The following is a 16968-nucleotide window of genomic DNA, read 5'->3' as shown; positions in this document are numbered from 1 at the left end:
TTAGGAATTATTTAGTACATAAGAGAAAAGAAGCACAACAGCCCAATAGTGTTTTCCTTTGTATTTCCCATATTGTGTTGACAAGAAGATGCAAGGGATTAACAATAAATCACTGCTGTTAAACATATGGTAAAAGGCAAAACAAAATGCTCGCCGGTTGTACAAAGGGATTACAGAAAATAAAAAGTATAAAAGCAAAGTGCCAAGAAGTACTACAAGTCTGTACAACAAAATGTTATAATAAAAAGAATAAGTGTGCAGTATATGGCATTGTGCAATACAGTACATTACAGTTATGGCAAATATATGAAAGATAAAGTTAGACACTACAAATTATGGCAAAACATGCCAAGAAATTTCACAATCAAGAAATTTCACAATAAAAGCATATGAAGTACAACAAGTCATATACGAAACTACATGAACATACCCCTTCAAACAAATAAGAAGTGATACAAATTCATGGCTAGGCAGCAACAACAAAGGCAGAAATATTCACGTCTATGGATAAAAATAACTGCTGACATTCAAATAAAAAAGTCAATTGATTAAACTGTTAATAATTTCTACTGATGACTGACGATATCTGAGGCCTTCCCAACTGCTTCATACTATATCAACCGACTAATTGCAAGCACTGCAAGTATGCAAAAAGAGAATAATAATGGCGGCACAGAATACTGTTTCAATGTAGTATTTATATGTGTGTTTAAGTTTATGTTATCTGACACAAAAACATTGTTTAGCAGCAAGTAAAAATCTTCTATTGGGAACAAATACTTCACAGTTTGTAATGACGGGTGCAAATAACTACACAGAAATGAGATGAAAGCTAATAAAGTCGTATGCAATGCTCAGAGCAAAAGACTTCGTGGGAATAACTGATTGTGCAACAGATTTTAGGGTAAATTTGCAAAACTTTTTTTCTCAACTTGATCAGACTTGGTAATCTGAAAAATGTACTATATGTAAACATTAAGTTACCATTTACTGATAACCTCCGGTGATCATGACACTTGTTGTCAGCTATGCGGAATCTGTAACAAAATACCTGGTAGAACTTTTTACTCACGTAATACTGCTGGTGAATACTGATGTTTAATGACAATGGATCCTAAAGCCCAAACAGGAAAGTTCTGCCATTTCACTATGAAGCGGACAAAATGGAGCCCTACTCGGATTCCTGGACGCATCAGGCAGACACACTTTACATCCCGTTGCATTGAGGACAAAGCTCTCAATACTGGCAGCATCTAAAATGCTTGTTCCTGGAAGGCCAAACTAAAGTTGACTAACTCCCTTGTACGGTTTTAAAAAGGCATGGGACTAGAAATGACGGGACTAAGAGGTGGCTTTATGCCATCTTAGAGGGACGGCGGCATCGAGGCTCGACCATCTGCCCTCTACAGTCAATGGCTACTGAGTTAAAATGGCCAGAAGTGTGAGCTCTCCCTAATTGAGGTTGCAGCAGGTCAAGTAACTGATGGTTTTACCCTCACCGGGCATCGGGGCAGTGTCATTGTTATCCAGCTTGTTCTGCTTGGCCTCGCGAATGAGTTCGCAGGCCAAGTCGAGGAAAAGTTTCTCAACATTGTCGGACTCTTTGGCCGAGGTCTCCAGATACAGCATGCTCTGAGCCTCGGCGAAGTCTTCCGCCCTCTGTCGGAGAACCTCTCGCTTCTCTGCCAGATCTATTTTATTACCTGAAAGAAACATGACATTCATCCGTCAATACACGAATCAAGTAAGAATGTGGCTTCTCGCATCACCAAGCTGGCTGTCTTTCTTAACAATGGTGGGTGTGGATGAGACAGGTGGAGGTGGAGGTGTATGAGTGTGCATGCATGTGTGGGATGGATAAAGGCTTTGACTTTTGTAAATCTATTCAGAAAACTGCTCACTCAGGCTCACATTTATGCTCTGAAAACCAGGCCAGTTCCCAGTCAAATATAGCGCACACTATTATTCAGTGTTCTCAAAATGAACAATGAGCCCGATGATAAAAAAGAGGTCCAGCGGTTATTAAAGTCAAGCTTCTTACCGACTAATATAGTCACCACCTGGTTGTTGGCATACTGCTCAATCTCCCTCAGCCACTCTGGAAGGCACCTGAAGGAGTCCTCACAGGTAATGTCATACGTGAGAATGAGGGCGTTGGCACTACGGTAATAACTCTGAGTAATGGAGCGAAATCTCTCCTGTCCAGCCGTGTCCCATATCTGCAGCTGGAAGACACAACACTGGAAATGAGCAACTTCTCATCCAAATTATTACAAAACATAAAAGGCATCTGATTATATATATATATATATATATATATATATATACACACAATTATTTAAATGTGTGTGTACCTTGACCTTCTCCCCTTTGATTTCCACGGTTTTAATCATGAAATCTACTCCGATAGTAGCCCCTTGTCCAGGTGGGAAAAGGCCCTGAAAACAAAAGCAGAAATATAAAGTCTGATACTCTAATACCCTGTAATTCAATAACTTCAAACACAGAAGCTCAGACTGATACAAACCTGAGTAAAGCGCCGGACAAGACATGTCTTCCCAACTCCAGCATTTCCTATCAGAACTATTTTGAACAGGTAGTCATAATCTTCCATGCTCATGCTAAACTGTGAAAAATAAAAAGGAACAAAGTAAATGCATTAACATTCAATTAACACCAAAACTATTGTGAAACTGGTGGAAAGGCCGGCATGCTCAGGGGATCACAGCTGACATCTGACCTAAATAATGTGTTAAATATGCCTTGGGTCATATCCACAGAATGTCAATTTAAATTCAGATCTAGCCCATTTGCACAAATACACTGACAGCACCGGCAACTGTATGATACAAAGAAATGTCAATTTTCTAATTAAACCAATAGTCTCTGTTCATCAAGTCAGTTCAATAACATGTGTATTAATGTGTTGGTTACACCTCTCTAGGCTACTCCTACAAATCATGAAATAGGCCTACATGTTTTATTAAATTGTATTTTACAATCGATGCTCCATCACGAAAGACTCGAACACTGAGGAGACTCTGAAAACAGTATATAGTTACAAAAACAAAATGTTCCTATTTCACTTCTCTGCTGTTCTCCTCCCATTTTAACAGCATGTGGTGTGTGCACATTGTAGTTCTGCTTAGCGCAGTTTTTTGGGGGGCCGTGCACCACTTTGGGTGGATAATGGAGCCACGGCGGCTCGAGACACCGTTTGAGCGAATCATGCGCATTATGAAGCACAAATGTTGAGCTAATGGATCTCGGTGTCTCTTGTCAGCGTCAACGCACAACACAGCGGCGTTTAAAATGCATGTAAACCAATTATATTAAAAAAATTGAATTATCTGCAGTAGCGTTACATTTGCTACGGTACCAGCACTGAGGGTCGGGCCTATACGTGCGTGGAAACTAAATATGTCGTTGTTAGAAGGAAAAAAATAAACAATTTCAGAAATCAAGCTGTTGCTTGCAAGACGACGTGATGCATTAAATACCAACCTGGATACAATAAACCATATTTTAGGGTTTCGTTAAACTGATACTGCTTGCACATAGATTGCTCCCTGTGTCGCATTTCCTCCTCCGTCGTTTCACCTCGTTTTGTAAAATAAAGTAACATTGTAGCATTTTGCACGCACTCAATCTCAGCTGACGTTACATTTGTTTCTAACAATGCTTCATGTTCAGTCTGAGTTGATAGCCATTAGGGCGAAGCTAGCGACAGTAGCAACAAGCAGCTATGCCGTGTGACTCTAGCCATTTTGGCACTATAGTCTGCAGATGCAGGAGAGAAAAAATCCAAGTGAGCCCTGATAACGGAGTCTGGGAAGAGTTTTCACTTACCAGAAACACGGGGAGATCCCCGGACTTATCACTACTCGGTATGCATAGGTCACCTCATCAAACAGGCAAAGCCGCTGCTGGGCAGGGCATCTTTCCTCAGCAGCGGTCTGTCTGTGTGAGGAGGAGGAGGAGGAGGACTGCACTCAATGATGTCATCAGCTCGCATGCAAAGTAACTCAGTACATCTACTCTATCACTGCACTTCAGCGCTATTCTGTGGAGCTGTAGCTTAAGTATTTCTGCGCTGTTAAATATGATGCTTTTACTCCACTGCATCGCATAGAGAAAACACTATTTTATTATGTAAAGTTGTGTCGGCTGTGCAGCCAGGATAAACTCTGCAGGGTGCTCGGCTCATAACTTGTTATATAACTTAGACCACAAAGATACAAAGATACACACGTTAAACACACACAGACATGAGGCAACGCTTTTGTAAAAGGGGGATTCTTCAAGTGGTGCACTCTGGTTTCCGGTGTTTTGCAGCTTTTGTACGTTATCGTGAATGTTAGGACAACAGCCTGCTGGTAATAATAATACTGGTCCGGCTACAGTAACGTTACTGTTGACTGTTACTAGCTAAGCTAACTAACGTTTACAACATAAGCTAACGTTAGTAACGTTAGTGGTCCAGTCAGCTGCTCGTGTCATGTAAATGTCCCTCTTAACGTATGTGGGTAAGAGTGTTATGTGGGTGTATTTTATAAGACAATCCAATCACAGTAATGTTATCGAAAAGTAATCTCCTCATTGTTAAATGTAAAGTCTTCTGGCGTTGGTTGCTAGGAAACAGAACAGGCGGAACTGTAGCGGCTCTCGTTTGTTTGTGCACGGACGTCTTATTTGGTTGCGCAGCATGTCCTTGACTTCCTACGAGAGGTGATAGCCGAAAAGTAAACGCTGGGAGGTCACTTGAATATCTGAATTTGTTAGCATGGGGTTCGTTCCAGACCTCGGGAAGTCTCTCCCTCCTCCGTCCGTCGCCAACAGGAACTCTCTGTGGCTCGCAGGCGTCGGCTGGTGCTCCGCGATGCTCCATAATGCCATCAACCACAGGCCACCGATGAAGTCAGGTTAGCATGTTTGTTAGCTGTCTTCCACACTTCATCGTGTCTACGGTGTTTCACTTTCCTCTCAAGCGAATGCAACGTTTAATACAAATCATTAAAAACAACTGGTGCACAACAGAATGTCGACCTGGTGTTTGATAAAAGACAGTAACTTGTTACGACCCCTTTATTATGGTGCTGAAAGTCTACCTCTGGTCTCAAATGTCTAATCTAAATAATGTTCTATGATCATCAAATTTCAGCGCTTCCCTTTTAAAGACCCAAACTGTATATTGTCTACTTATTTTACTTTATTTGACTTAATGTCAGTACCAGGTGACTTGTTCCTTAGTTTGAAAAGTATAAGGTGCAAGCTTGAGGTTCCACAGAAGCAAATAAAAGCTTGTATTTGTGTTTTCAGTGCAAAGTTCATATTATAGTATTGTCACATTATGTGCTTAAAATGCAATCATATCATCTGTCCTGTTTGCCTTTTTTAGGTGTTCACCGACAATTCCTATTGGCAACCATTGGTTGGTTCATCGGCTACCACCTTACAAAATATGAGAATTACACTTTCGCCAAACTTGATCGAGATATGAGCGAGTACATCAGACTCCACCCAGAGGAATTTGCAGCAAAGGGTAAGTGAATTATCAGTGCTTTAGTCCAACAGAAGACACAAGAACCCAACACTACAGCTGTCTTTAGGGCTAATGTTCCAGCACGTCTCTTGATATTTAGTTATTATACACATGGGAGGGACGTTATTTGATGAATATTTGTGGCATGATAGTTGTCAGGTGGACTTTCATTAAACAGGGGAAACGATAGGTCAGAGGGGTTATCTGTACATTTATCGGGAGAAGCATGCAGTGCTCTGTATGGATACATTTTCTTATTCAGCATATTTTTATTTACTTTTTTCCTTCATGGTTTGTTGTTCTATTGCACATTTATTATATACTGTATATTACCCTTATTAACAGTAATCCTATGCTGACAACAGACTGGGGTATTAAAACGTGGTCAATATGAGGGTATGAAGCCCCAAGCTGTGTAGTTTGTGCCCAGTTTATGTGGTGTTTGAAGAACAATACCACATTTGTAAGACTTTTCTTTTATCTCTCCAGAAAAAAAGACCTTTGCAGAGATCGTCGAGCCTTTCCATCCTGTGCGCTAAGTGTCGGCGGCTGGTGAGATGGAAGAGGGAGCGATGAAACACTTGTAGACTACCATCTGTCTTGAGTGGTGTTTTTGTGAAATCTGTCATTTATTGTGAGAAGAGTAGTTGTGTAAATAAAAGAAATACCTGAATTCAACAATAAGCATGATGCGTTTGTGGGTTTGAACATAAAAGTAGAACACTGATCTCTTGTCTCATGATCATTTAATCAATCAACATTTTGACATATCTCCTAGACATAGTTTCCAAGGGACTATTACAGTTGTGAGGAGATAGAATTGATCATTATTGACAATGCACGTTCGTTCCATAGAAGCATTGGGTCACGGAATGTAAACACTTATGACATTTGACATGTTCAGGTGACTTTGCTACATAAACAGCACTTTTACAAACACAATATTTTTCTTTTGCTTGAAATCCACATATCTTACAACGCTTTCTAATTTGCCACTCCAATGATGTCCATATATTTCACAGTGAGGCTCTGAGTCTTCTTGGTGAGGTCATTCATCACAGAAAACAGTCCTATCAGGTGGAAGCGGAAGAGAGTTTCGGGATCCGTGTCCAGGAGAGGCTCCAGGGTCTTGTCGAGCGCTGCGTTGGTCTTGGCCTTGTGGTCATCCAGGAGAACCAGGCTGCTCTCCGCCGTGGTTCTTATGGCCTTGAGCATCAGATAGTTGCTATACAGGTCTCTGCAGGACTCCTCTGTAGCTTCACAGTCCCACGCCTCGTCAGTGGGCACATCTCGCAGCAGGCTCGGCAGGAGAACGGTCTGCTCCATGTCACTAACAGCTGAGCTGTACCCTCTCAGAGCCAAGAGCAGGCTGTTCTTGTTGAATTTGGCATCGGCAAACTGCATGGTTCCAGTTGGATGTGGTCGGCTGCTCCTCGTGCTGTGGTGGCTTACAGTAGGGAAGCAGTGTGCAGCGCAAAGCCTCGAGAGCAGATGCTGGGCAATTTATACGACGAGCATAGGTGGGTTGATCAGCGCGGTTATGTAATCGCATCATCCGATGCATTTCGCGATCTGAGTTTGCGTTGAGTGCTTTGTGGAGTCAAACTCTTATCTTTATTTGTTTTACACAACCTGCAATATCTCCGAGGTCATAATAATGTCTGACCAGTGTGTGCTAAAATGTACCCCTGTCAAATCATTAACCGTGCAGACCATAATGTTTGAATGGCCTCAGTATGAAGTGGTAACATGGGTTTCTATGCATTAATCTAAGAGTAAATATGAGCTGAGGGAGGACACATTTAGACTCAACAAATATAACCTCACTGTTGATCTTAGAGGCCTGAACTACTTGTTCTTCTGTCTACTGTTTGCAGATAATATTGCTTTATAATGGCTCTAATATATTCATAATAATGAAGAAAGGGCCCAGGTGGGCCTGGGTGAAAACATTTGTTTCTAGGTCTGGTTCCCCTCCAAACTAAATTGGATAATAACGGTTCTTTCATGTGTGAGAAGAGCTCTGGGATTTTCCGCTCAAATGGAATTGAAAGCTCTGCAGACAGTCTGTGCCTTGGCAGACTAGTTCAGAAGAGGAGCCAAGCACCACCCTGAACACAAAATACCAGGTTGTGTCACATGAAAAGACACAGCTAATCACTTTTAGAATGTGGTAGTTGCTCTTGGATTCAGGTAGGATTTTAAATATACAGTATGTCCATGCAGTGACATACAGGAAGTTTGCACATTGAATTCAACTGATAATAATGAGCTGAGAAGAGTGATGGATTTGGCCAGAATAGATAGACTCCCTTAGTGACAAACCCTGTATTCTTTCAACAATCAGGTCTTAGCAGAAGCATGCTTTCCATCCCTTTGAACCATAAGTTGATATATTAATAAAATATAACAACTCAGCTATTAAGCCTCAATGAGACACAGAAGGTGCCTGTAATGTGAGAGTTTAACTCCCAACCCTGTATCTGTCTCCTGCACACTTTTAAAGAAAGAAGAAAAGTACATGTTTTTTTATTTTTCAAAAACGTATTGATTTTTAAGGCAACATTGTAACCTTAATGTTACAATGACCTAGTAAAACATAACATTGCACGTCAAATATTTTTACATTCAGTTACGACATCGATATTCAGTTACCATCCAGTTTTCAAACGAGCAACAGTGTAGTTCTCATGCAGATCTCACGTGAGCAATAACACAAAAAAAGAACAAGTGAGTGTTTTAGATTTTAACTTTAAACAGTGTTAACATGTAAACACCCATATGCTGTAATTATGTCATAGATGGCAGAAAATCACAAAGAGTTTGTCAGCCGTCTTCTTGTGACTGAGAGTTCTGCAAACCAAGAGTCCCATACAATGGTTCCGTGTCTTAATAAAGTAAGTCGAAGTCATTCACCGTGCTTTGCAGCGTCTATTGGAACCATGATGGGAACCTGAAAGCAGATCACCCGTCACTGAGACTCTCCAAACACATCCCCTTGTTAAAATGTTTTTAAACTTCACAGAACTGAAGGGCCGTCGTCCAAGAAGTGTGAGAGCACAAGCAGAGGGAAAAGGACAAATTATCCGCCTCCCTTGGGGGGGCGACGTACAGAGCGATCCTGTCTGCGTGGGACTGCTCAGTCAGTTCAGGCTCTTCACCAATCAAGCACATTCAATATTTCCTTCACACTGCTGCATTCTGAAAATCCTCTAAACACAATATCAGTTCTCCACACAGTCCGGCTCGCTGATCACGGATTCAGTTTTACGACATTATTCTGTTGACCTCTAATAATGATTTCCAGAACGTTGGTAAGATCCATCATCGTGGCGAGCATATCCGTGATGTCGGGATGATCCCTGGCTCCACTGATGAACTCCTCCAGTGTCAGCTCACCTGAGGAGAAAAGACAGCAAGGGCGTCAACGCATTACAAACATCAGGGGATTATTATTTTAAAATGATCACATGTAAGGACATTTACTACTAGAGGGTTAATTAATGCCTCATATTCATGCAATATTTCACTGGGCCGGGCTGGTCATGGTGACTTTACTTCTAACCACGAACACTGATAATACATTTTTAACAATCACTACGTATGTCCATGGCTTGACAGTAAAATATCCCGTACCTTCTCCGTGGACATCAATCTTCTCATATACAAGAGTCACAATCTCTTCTGGAGGCACGTCGTAACATCTGGTGATATCTTGAATGGCCTGATAGAAGAGTTTACACAGTTAACTCTTAGTTAAATGGACTCTGGCAAAGGTCTATAATTTAAACAAAACACTCTGCCTTTCTTCAAACAGCTGCTGAATGCACTTAATAAGTGAGTAGTAAGTTAAACTAATGATAATTTAACTGTATAATGGATCTTTCACACATACTAGTGATTCTGAAACGACGACTAGTCCTACGACCATGGTATTAAATGATTTGTGTGTATTAATAGAAAGGTGAAAAGGTGAAAAGTTGTTGTGTACTCTGTGGGGTGATTACTGTATGCTTTCGTGACTGAATTAGGTTGTCGGCATGGCCAAATTTAGACTCGTGGTAAAATAAGAAGCCCACCTGGATTATGTGTCATGTCTAATTCATGGCCCGTTTCTCCTCTTTCAGAGCAGAGCTTCTGATGCTTTGCGATTCAGGAAACTTTGAGCTGCTCAGTTCCATAGATCTGCAACACTCTAATTATGGAATATTCAGAGAAAATATACTGTACCTGGAATATGGTCTCCATTTCCTGCTTGTCAATTTTCCCATTTCCATCTTGATCAAAGAGCTTAAAGTACCACTTTAGTTTCTGGTTAATTTCTCCTTTCAGCAACAAACTTATTGCTGCAATGTATTCCACAAAGTCTATGTAGCCATCCTGCAAATGGACACATGAAAGACAGAGTTAGGGGGAAGGACTTTGAATCCACCTGCTACCAAATCAACATCAACATGGATTTCAATTAGGATTTTCAAAAGAAAAATTGTATCACTTGGCGTTTTATGATTCTACGCAAGGGCTATGGGGCAAATGCAATTCTGATGAAACGATAGCCGATATTAACAGACACAGTATTTTGTGTACGATTATGATTTTGGCAAATTGTTACCGGGCTGACCAGACTTTAATGGCTGTCCCACAATCCATTTTTTTCCTGAACAGGGAAGAAGAGATCTGCTGCAGGTGTTTCCTTACCCCATCCATGTCAAAGGTGACGAAGATCTGGTCCACATAGCTGCTGGCCTCATCTGTCATACCGGTCATTTGTAGAATTGTTTTGAGCTCAAAGAGCGTTATGAGTCCCGAAGGAGACTCCTTCATGAATTTGGTGTACCAGTGGTGCATATCCTCCTCCAAGATATCATCGAGGCTGTTGTGGGCGCCCATTATTCCTCAAGAGGTTTCGATTTGGACCACAACCCTGCAGAAAGCTAGAGGTGATGTCGAGGCGCGAGAGGACAGTGTTCCTACAGAGCACCAGCAGCACTGAGGTCGGGCTGAAATCCCATGCAACGACCACCTTAATCTTTAAGTCTTGCCTCAGCCAAAAGCAGAGATAACCCTTTAATGGGATAATGCAGTCGTCTTAGGACATTGCATGTTATATGACTGAAGTGGGCTTAGTTACCAATATCCAAGGAGGTGGGACTCTTATTTGTAATCAGGGAAGCTTTCAGAGAAATACAGGGTTGAGTTGAAATTAAGACTTCAGCCACGGAGCTGTGGGACAACGTTTCATTTCATTTCTTTTTTTCTATCTTTTATATATTCATTTGCTTTTTCTTTTTTGCAGTTTTACATTGCCATTTAGTGAGGTATTTTCATTCCGTTATTTTGCATTCTCACCTGCATAGCCACATGTCTTAATGCATGCAAATAAATAATCTAAAGGTCCACTCTCTAGGGTTGTCTCACACGTCTGGGATTCCTCAGGGAATTAACCGAGGGAATTCGTCCTCCTAACTCATCCTCTTTACACACATAAACAGACTAGGTGTTATTTATGAGCTACAAAACACATACTACGCTTCTTATGAAATATTACATCAAGTTATTTATACTCAATGATTGATATGGTCATACTGGGTATTTTACATAAAAGGAGAAACATGTATACGCATGTGCTTTCTTTTCCCAAAAGCTAATCAGACATTTTAAATTGTTTGCTTATTTGCATTAGAGGCCTGTCCTTAGGGTCTTTTGTTGCCCTATTTTTAAAGATACAGTGAACAAAAGCAGCATCCAAATTGAAGGAAGCAATAAGGTTATAATTCTGATAGCTCAATAATGATTAATAATGATATTAGGTCAGGGGTGAAAAGGCCAGACACTTAAGGAGCTTACATCGTTGAGGGATGCTGCAGGAGAGCATATGTCCCATATGTTTGGGACACAAGAGATAGTGTGTCTATTATAAATATATATATATAAAAGTGTCTATTTTTCACTGAAATTAAAATCGAATACTCTAAGCATGTTGAATTTAAGTTTTCCTGGTGCGTTAACAAATTAGGAACAGTGTTAGCCAGAGGTCAGATGCACTCTGATGGATCTATTTCATTATCAGAAAGCAGAATGAGGCAGAAAAATGCATTTAAAATGATTTCATTGTTTACCTGCTCATTGACTGTGTTTCAGTCAGACCTCCAAGGTCAGCCTGAGCTGGTGTGTGTGTGCGTGTGTGTGTGTGTGTGTGTGTGTGTGTGTGTGTGTGTGTGTGTGTGTGCGTGTGTGCGTGTGTGCGCGCGCGTTGGTTGTGTGGTTTGTCTAAGTCTTTTGCAGGGTGGCTGGTTGTCAGCCTTGTTGTTGCTCTGGTATCTTATGAAGCACTAAAACAGTCCCTGGCTTTGAAATTGCGAGGAACCTATTATTTTTGAAGCGATTTTAATATATTTTCCGCTGCACAATTGCATTTTTTGAGGGGCTTAGGATGCTCAAAAATGCAAAAAAAATTGGATTAGCTTCAGAACTGGCAAAAATTGCAAACTTCTCTTGATCGGGCTCGGCTGTGGCCAGTGGGCTCCAGAGCGCTCTGAAACTCTGAAATTCCTTTGATGTTCACAAAATGTTTTCGCCCGACAGGAAGTTATAGCCATTACGTTAGCGTGTTGATTTTCATTTTACGATGTGTAAGGAGGCAAAGTGTTTTCGTTGAACGGCATCGCTGTAGCGAGGCGGGACATTTTTATAGGTTATAGCTGTTGGAAGCCTGCCAGTACTGCCGATGTGCACAAGGGGCGAGGACCCATCCGTCCCTGCTTTAATATACTTTGTTGCTGTATGCACTTTATTGTAAAGCACATTGAGTGCAATTAAATGTTCTATAAAGATAAAATGGTCTTGCCTTGCCTTTTTTTTTTCTCTCAGTGACAAGAAGAAAAAAAAGTATTGTACTTTAACAATCATCTTTGCCACTGACCCTAAAATAACAACATGATTACGGTTATCAAACAAGTAAGAGGTAACTCAAGCCTTATGATGAAAATCTGCTTTATGTACTATTTTTATAGAATAGATATGATCAGTGACAGACTTTGAGTCAATAGAATATATAACAACTCTGCACACACAATGGATGAATACATGTTTAACCAGTACTGACCCATGGCTGATCTAGTGACTTTGCATGACCAACCTCAGAGGATCATGAGTTTGACAAAGGACAGGCAGTGGTGGTGTTTAAGCCAGGCTATCGAAGCTCACAAGGCTTATTATAGTTAATCTGGCTTCAGACGATTATTATTAGAAAAAGTGTTTACTTTAACAGAACAGAGATGGACACATGCAGAAACTCTTCTGAACTCTGAATACCTGCAAGCCGCTTAAGTCAATTCAAGTTGTCCATTTAAAATCAATGAATCCAGTCTAGTCTAATCTATTCTTGTTTATCCCAACATTTGCACTCTTTGAAGGTTTCATAGAGCAGGTGGCGTGATCTGGTTTTATGTACAGTAATACACTGTCGAAATCTCTTGGATTCCACTGATGCACTGCTGTTTAAACTTGATCTTTTGACCAGCATGTGACTGTCATGCAGCCAGGACTGCACGTGTAAATACACCTCCCCTTCTGGAAAAGGTGACCCAGGGTCAAACATGCTCAGTAGCTCATTCTGAATACAATACTATTAGGACTTTATGTCATACACAATAATGTTTTCAAATTCTAATTGTGCTTTTTCTGAATAGCCAGTATTAGGTCCTCAATAAAACTCGACTGGTTCTCTGTGGGGTTAGATCTTTTTTATATGCAGTGCTGTCTGAATAATAATGTATTGCTATTCAAAACTCCAAAATGTATCTTCAAGTATCAATTCTATGTCAATGCTATACTTGTTTACACCATATCTAGATATATCTTCTTTTATTGAGTCCATTGTAGAAAAGATGACTGATTATACTGTAACTGGATGACTGTAATAACTAACTTTCAGCTCTGACAATTAAATGTATCTGTACAAATATTCTGTATTTTAGAAATAATAGGCCTTGTAAATGATATTACATGGTTATTTTATTCAAACCTTTACCAGGTGAGTTCTTCTTACCATAAAAATGACTCAAACTTAAGCTCTTTCCATGAAGTCTTGTACGGAGCACAACCAGCTGAGGGGACGCCTATAATAACCCTGTAGTGCATGTGAAGAATGTCTGTTTGTGACCAGATACTTTGCCACAAAACATTAATGACAGCTGTAATCTTGTTAGAAGACTGACAAACAAATTTCCCCCTGGGGATGAATAACGTATCTATCTATCTATCTATCTATGTTGACACGATCACTGTGACGGTTCCCTATCTTGGTTACTTGTTTGTGTTCCTTTAAGCCAGCAGGTACCAGAGGTGGTGATCGCCCTAAGTGGAGGCACCTGGGCCCGGTGCGCTCCCTCTATAAGCCTCCGCCTTGCTGGCAACCGTCGGCGCTCTCCTATCACCCCGTGGAGGAACGAGGACGGCTCGTTCGCAACCACCATTGCGAGTTAGATATCTTGTTTATGTCTAATAAACTCTTTACTTTTGGTCAACTGTCTGCATCTCCCTTACAGTTACTAGTGGCAGGGCTTCAGAGCCAGGTCGTGACAATCACTGCCAAGAAACCGACCGCGATCTCACACACTGACACACAGCTCTGTAGTGTAGGCTACATGTGATATGTCACCGGTGACAAAGCCAAAGGAAATCATCATTTGACGTGCACTCCCTCTACTTTTCAACCGCAAAGAGCATTTAAAATACAGCCAGTTATTATTAGCATGCTTAGCCTTTACTTCCGAAATGATCGCAGCAGCAGGCTCATTTCCCTGTGCAGTTCTCCGCAGTGTTTGTTGCTCTATAGGCAAATGTTCCACAGTTTTGGTTTGCAAATAATGTCTGATGTCGGGAGAAAACGGCACAGATATGCAAATATAAACACATGTATTTCTATTATTTTTTTTTAAACAATTTCAGGCACAGGTTTTATACAAATGGTCATACATGATAGTCAGGGAATGAATATAAATACTTACAGCATAATTACAGCATTGACATTTACAGACATATAGATCAGACATATGACCTGCGACTTTTGTGTAACTGTGGCCGCGTGGCTTCCTGTGGTAAAGACGCATCACAATGCAACATTTCTGCAGACCCATGGGAGAATCACACAGGAGTCTGACACGAACAACCCCCTCACTGTAGGAGTGTCTCACTCCAGTGAGAAAGAAAGCGAGATACGCCAGTTTTTCTAGAGTCTTAAAAACATGTTGAGGGAAACTGGAGCAATGTACATCTGCCCCGACTCATCTGCCTCCTGTTCGTATAGGAACTGTCTGAACACGTTGTACACCATCTCCCTGCTCAGGGTGAAGTTTCTCAGCTGATCCTGCTGCTCTTCAGGCATGACAAACGTCAGCTGGTAGTCAGCGATGACGACTGACCCGTTCCTGTGGCGAGAGTAAAACAGAAGTTCACACATTTTTACAAACCACAAAAGGCTAAATCATGTAGCAGAGGTGAAAATAAATGTAGTTCACAAACACTGCGTAATGTTTGTTCACCTGAAAGCCTGTATCTCAGCTTTGGAGAAGTATCGTCCCAGGGCAGGGGAGGATCTGTAGAGGTCGGCCAGCTGCGTGGGACAGGAACCCACATGGAGAGGCAAACAATTAGAGCGTAACCTTTTAGGCCCATACTAAACTACTGTCACTTAGGAGGGCTTTCAGTACCAGCAGCTATGAGCAGGGTTTTGTTATGCGAAGCTTGTGGAAAAACTGTCTCAGTTTAGAAGGTGTTTCTTACTTGGAAGTGATAGAAGTTACATTTTATATACTACACAGCTGTCATTGTGAGGTGTGGATGAAGTCGGCTATGCAGCTCTCTTATATTAAAAACTTATATTATATAAATGTGATTACAGAGTAACTCTGGGTTTAACGTTTTAATGAATCGCCATTGGAAGGAAATACACCTTTACATCTTTTTCAATCTTATGCTATTCATCATGTTCTTCTGTACATTACTTGTTAATGTATGTTTTTAATGTAAAGCATATTGATTATTACTTGTAATGAATGTGCTATTTAATGTAAAAAAGATGGCCGTCCCGTGCCTTAATAGCATAACTATTCCCTTCTACTATTACCATTAATTAACTGATGCATTATCAAAATAAAGGAATAATGTTTTTCAGCATATTCCAAGTTATGAATACAATCAATTCATTTATATTTATTAAGGACATTATTTGAAATACAGCTCATAATCGACACAAACCTTTTCTTGAAGGTCAGCAGCGAGTGCTTGGCTTTCATTGGATGAGAGCGTGGAAAGTTCCTCCGTGAAGACCCGATTGGGCAGTTGGAAGCTCCCATTGAAAGACCGAGGAACTGTAAACGACGAACTGTCAAAGTTCTCATCCCCGTCCACATGGATCGCTGCTCAAAGAGGAAATTGGTCAAAGCATCAGCACGTAATGTTATCATCAGCTTTGAATTGTTTTATACTTCTGAAAATGTTGATGTGTTCTTGCATGAGCATTTCAAAATAACTCACACTCTGGCCTTCAGCTGGCCATAACCTTGTAACGTTTGCGCTCTACACTATGATAAATTGCCTTGGTAAAGCTCAAAGTACTTTATCAAACTTTGAAACCTGACCTTAACTTTGATTATGCTGGTATTCTTTAATAAACGCAGCGTCATCTAACACACACATCATGCAACCTTACCTGCACACATGGCCAGCGAAATCCCAATCACAGCACAGATGAGGCCAACGATACAGATGATGATCAGCAATAGTCTGACCCTCTCTCTGCTTATCTTGCACAGGGAGTTCATCTAAAAGCATAATGAAAATGCTTCGTCAATGGGGCCGCACCCTATGTGGGTTTAAATTTGATGCTATTTGGTTGGATGGGAAAATAACTCAATGAATTATCACACGAGGCATGATAATAGAAAAGTTACTCTTCCTTTATTCCAGGTGTGGAAGGAAAAGCCTCAGAAACACAACACTTATTTTTACTAAAAGTCTGCATACCTTTTGAGGACATAATGTATTTCCCAGAGTCCTTTGAGCTTCTGTTGTATGGTCAGAGGGCACGGTCTCCCGGCTACTACTGGTAGGCTGACAAAAAGACACACCAGACATATACTTCCCTCCCTTTACTAGAAATGTCATCTATTCGGGGACAGTGTTGATTCGTTCACATCCAGAAGTGCGGAGAATGAGTGACGAAGAGAAGTTGTTGCCACAGAAACGAGTGCTGCTTTCGTTTGTGTCTTTGACACAGAAATGGAAAATGCATGATAAACTGAATATATGTGTTATTCTAATACCTTAAATCTGAACAAAGGAGCACATGCTTTGATGGGAGCTCACCTGTACAAAAAGCAACCCGGCTCTCTCCGTTGCAGCAGGGATCCTGGAGGCCCCAC

General features: G+C 40.9%; 5 protein-coding genes across 5 annotated transcripts in view; 1 reads left to right on the top strand and 4 right to left on the bottom strand.

Annotated features, from left to right (window-relative positions):
• Positions 1 to 46: 46 nt before the first annotated feature.
• Positions 47 to 3970, bottom strand: rab30 (RAB30, member RAS oncogene family). Its single transcript, XM_076100253.1, has 5 exons — positions 3850 to 3970; positions 2528 to 2626; positions 2355 to 2438; positions 2042 to 2225; positions 47 to 1703 (listed from the first exon to the last, which is right to left on the bottom strand). Exons 2-5 carry the CDS (start codon positions 2618 to 2620, stop codon positions 1453 to 1455), a joined length of 612 nt encoding a protein of 203 aa, XP_075956368.1. The 5' UTR covers positions 2621 to 2626; positions 3850 to 3970; the 3' UTR covers positions 47 to 1452.
• Positions 3971 to 4698: 728 nt separating this feature from the next.
• ndufc2 (NADH:ubiquinone oxidoreductase subunit C2) lies at positions 4699 to 6226 on the top strand. Its single transcript, XM_076100254.1, has 3 exons — positions 4699 to 4922; positions 5399 to 5542; positions 6032 to 6226. The coding sequence occupies exons 1-3, from the start codon at positions 4784 to 4786 to the stop codon at positions 6079 to 6081; spliced, it is 333 nt and encodes a 110-aa protein (XP_075956369.1). The 5' UTR covers positions 4699 to 4783; the 3' UTR covers positions 6082 to 6226.
• A 300-nt stretch (positions 6227 to 6526) lies between these two features.
• On the bottom strand, positions 6527 to 6946 carry thrsp (thyroid hormone responsive). The gene has a single exon (XM_076099852.1). It carries the CDS (start codon positions 6944 to 6946, stop codon positions 6527 to 6529), a length of 420 nt encoding a protein of 139 aa, XP_075955967.1.
• A 1615-nt stretch (positions 6947 to 8561) lies between these two features.
• guca1c (guanylate cyclase activator 1C) lies at positions 8562 to 10432 on the bottom strand. Its single transcript, XM_076100698.1, is given in 6 exon segments — positions 8562 to 8620; positions 8623 to 8717; positions 8818 to 8941; positions 9179 to 9266; positions 9773 to 9922; positions 10241 to 10432. Coding segments are annotated over 6 exon segments (708 nt in total).
• Positions 10433 to 14444: 4012 nt separating this feature from the next.
• Positions 14445 to 16968, bottom strand: part of c15h3orf52 (chromosome 15 C3orf52 homolog) — a 3206-nt gene continuing 682 nt past the window's right edge. The window contains exons 2-7 of the mRNA XM_076100827.1: positions 16913 to 16968; positions 16571 to 16657; positions 16257 to 16368; positions 15803 to 15963; positions 15088 to 15158; positions 14445 to 14973 (exon numbers count right to left, since the gene is read on the bottom strand). The exon at positions 16913 to 16968 is cut by the window's right edge and continues 22 nt beyond it. Of these exons, the coding sequence (XP_075956942.1) occupies positions 14775 to 14973; positions 15088 to 15158; positions 15803 to 15963; positions 16257 to 16368; positions 16571 to 16657; positions 16913 to 16968 (686 nt within the window). The 3' untranslated portion in view covers positions 14445 to 14774. The remainder of the gene's footprint in view (positions 14974 to 15087; positions 15159 to 15802; positions 15964 to 16256; positions 16369 to 16570; positions 16658 to 16912) is intronic.

The sequence above is a fragment of the Anarhichas minor genome, unplaced genomic scaffold (genome assembly GCF_050575085.1).
Source record: "Anarhichas minor isolate MPS153535 unplaced genomic scaffold, ASM5057508v1 ptg000026l, whole genome shotgun sequence".
Taxonomy (NCBI): domain Eukaryota; kingdom Metazoa; phylum Chordata; class Actinopteri; order Perciformes; family Anarhichadidae; genus Anarhichas; species Anarhichas minor.
Note: the sequence above shows the minus strand (reverse complement) of the source record. Positions and strands in the feature narration are given on the sequence as shown.

What these genes read in the sequence shown, in the direction of transcription:
- rab30 (XM_076100253.1), bottom strand. Translation starts at nt 2,620, where the DNA reads ATGAGCATGGAAGATTATGACTACCTGTTCAAAATAGTTCTGATAGGA. An exon ending in TCAAAGGGGAGAAGGTCAAG is followed by an intron (nt 2,226 to 2,354) that starts GTACACACACAT and finishes TGTGTCTTCCAG; the next exon opens with CTGCAGATATGGGACACGGC. An exon ending in GGTGGTGACTATATTAGTCG is followed by an intron (nt 1,704 to 2,041) that starts GTAAGAAGCTTG and finishes TGTTTCTTTCAG; the next exon opens with GTAATAAAATAGATCTGGCA.
- ndufc2 (XM_076100254.1), top strand. Translation starts at nt 4,784, where the DNA reads ATGGGGTTCGTTCCAGACCTCGGGAAGTCTCTCCCTCCTCCGTCCGTC. An exon ending in CAGGCCACCGATGAAGTCAG is followed by an intron (nt 4,923 to 5,398) that starts GTTAGCATGTTT and finishes TGCCTTTTTTAG; the next exon opens with GTGTTCACCGACAATTCCTA. An exon ending in AGAGGAATTTGCAGCAAAGG is followed by an intron (nt 5,543 to 6,031) that starts GTAAGTGAATTA and finishes TTATCTCTCCAG; the next exon opens with AAAAAAAGACCTTTGCAGAG.
- thrsp (XM_076099852.1), bottom strand. Translation starts at nt 6,946, where the DNA reads ATGCAGTTTGCCGATGCCAAATTCAACAAGAACAGCCTGCTCTTGGCT.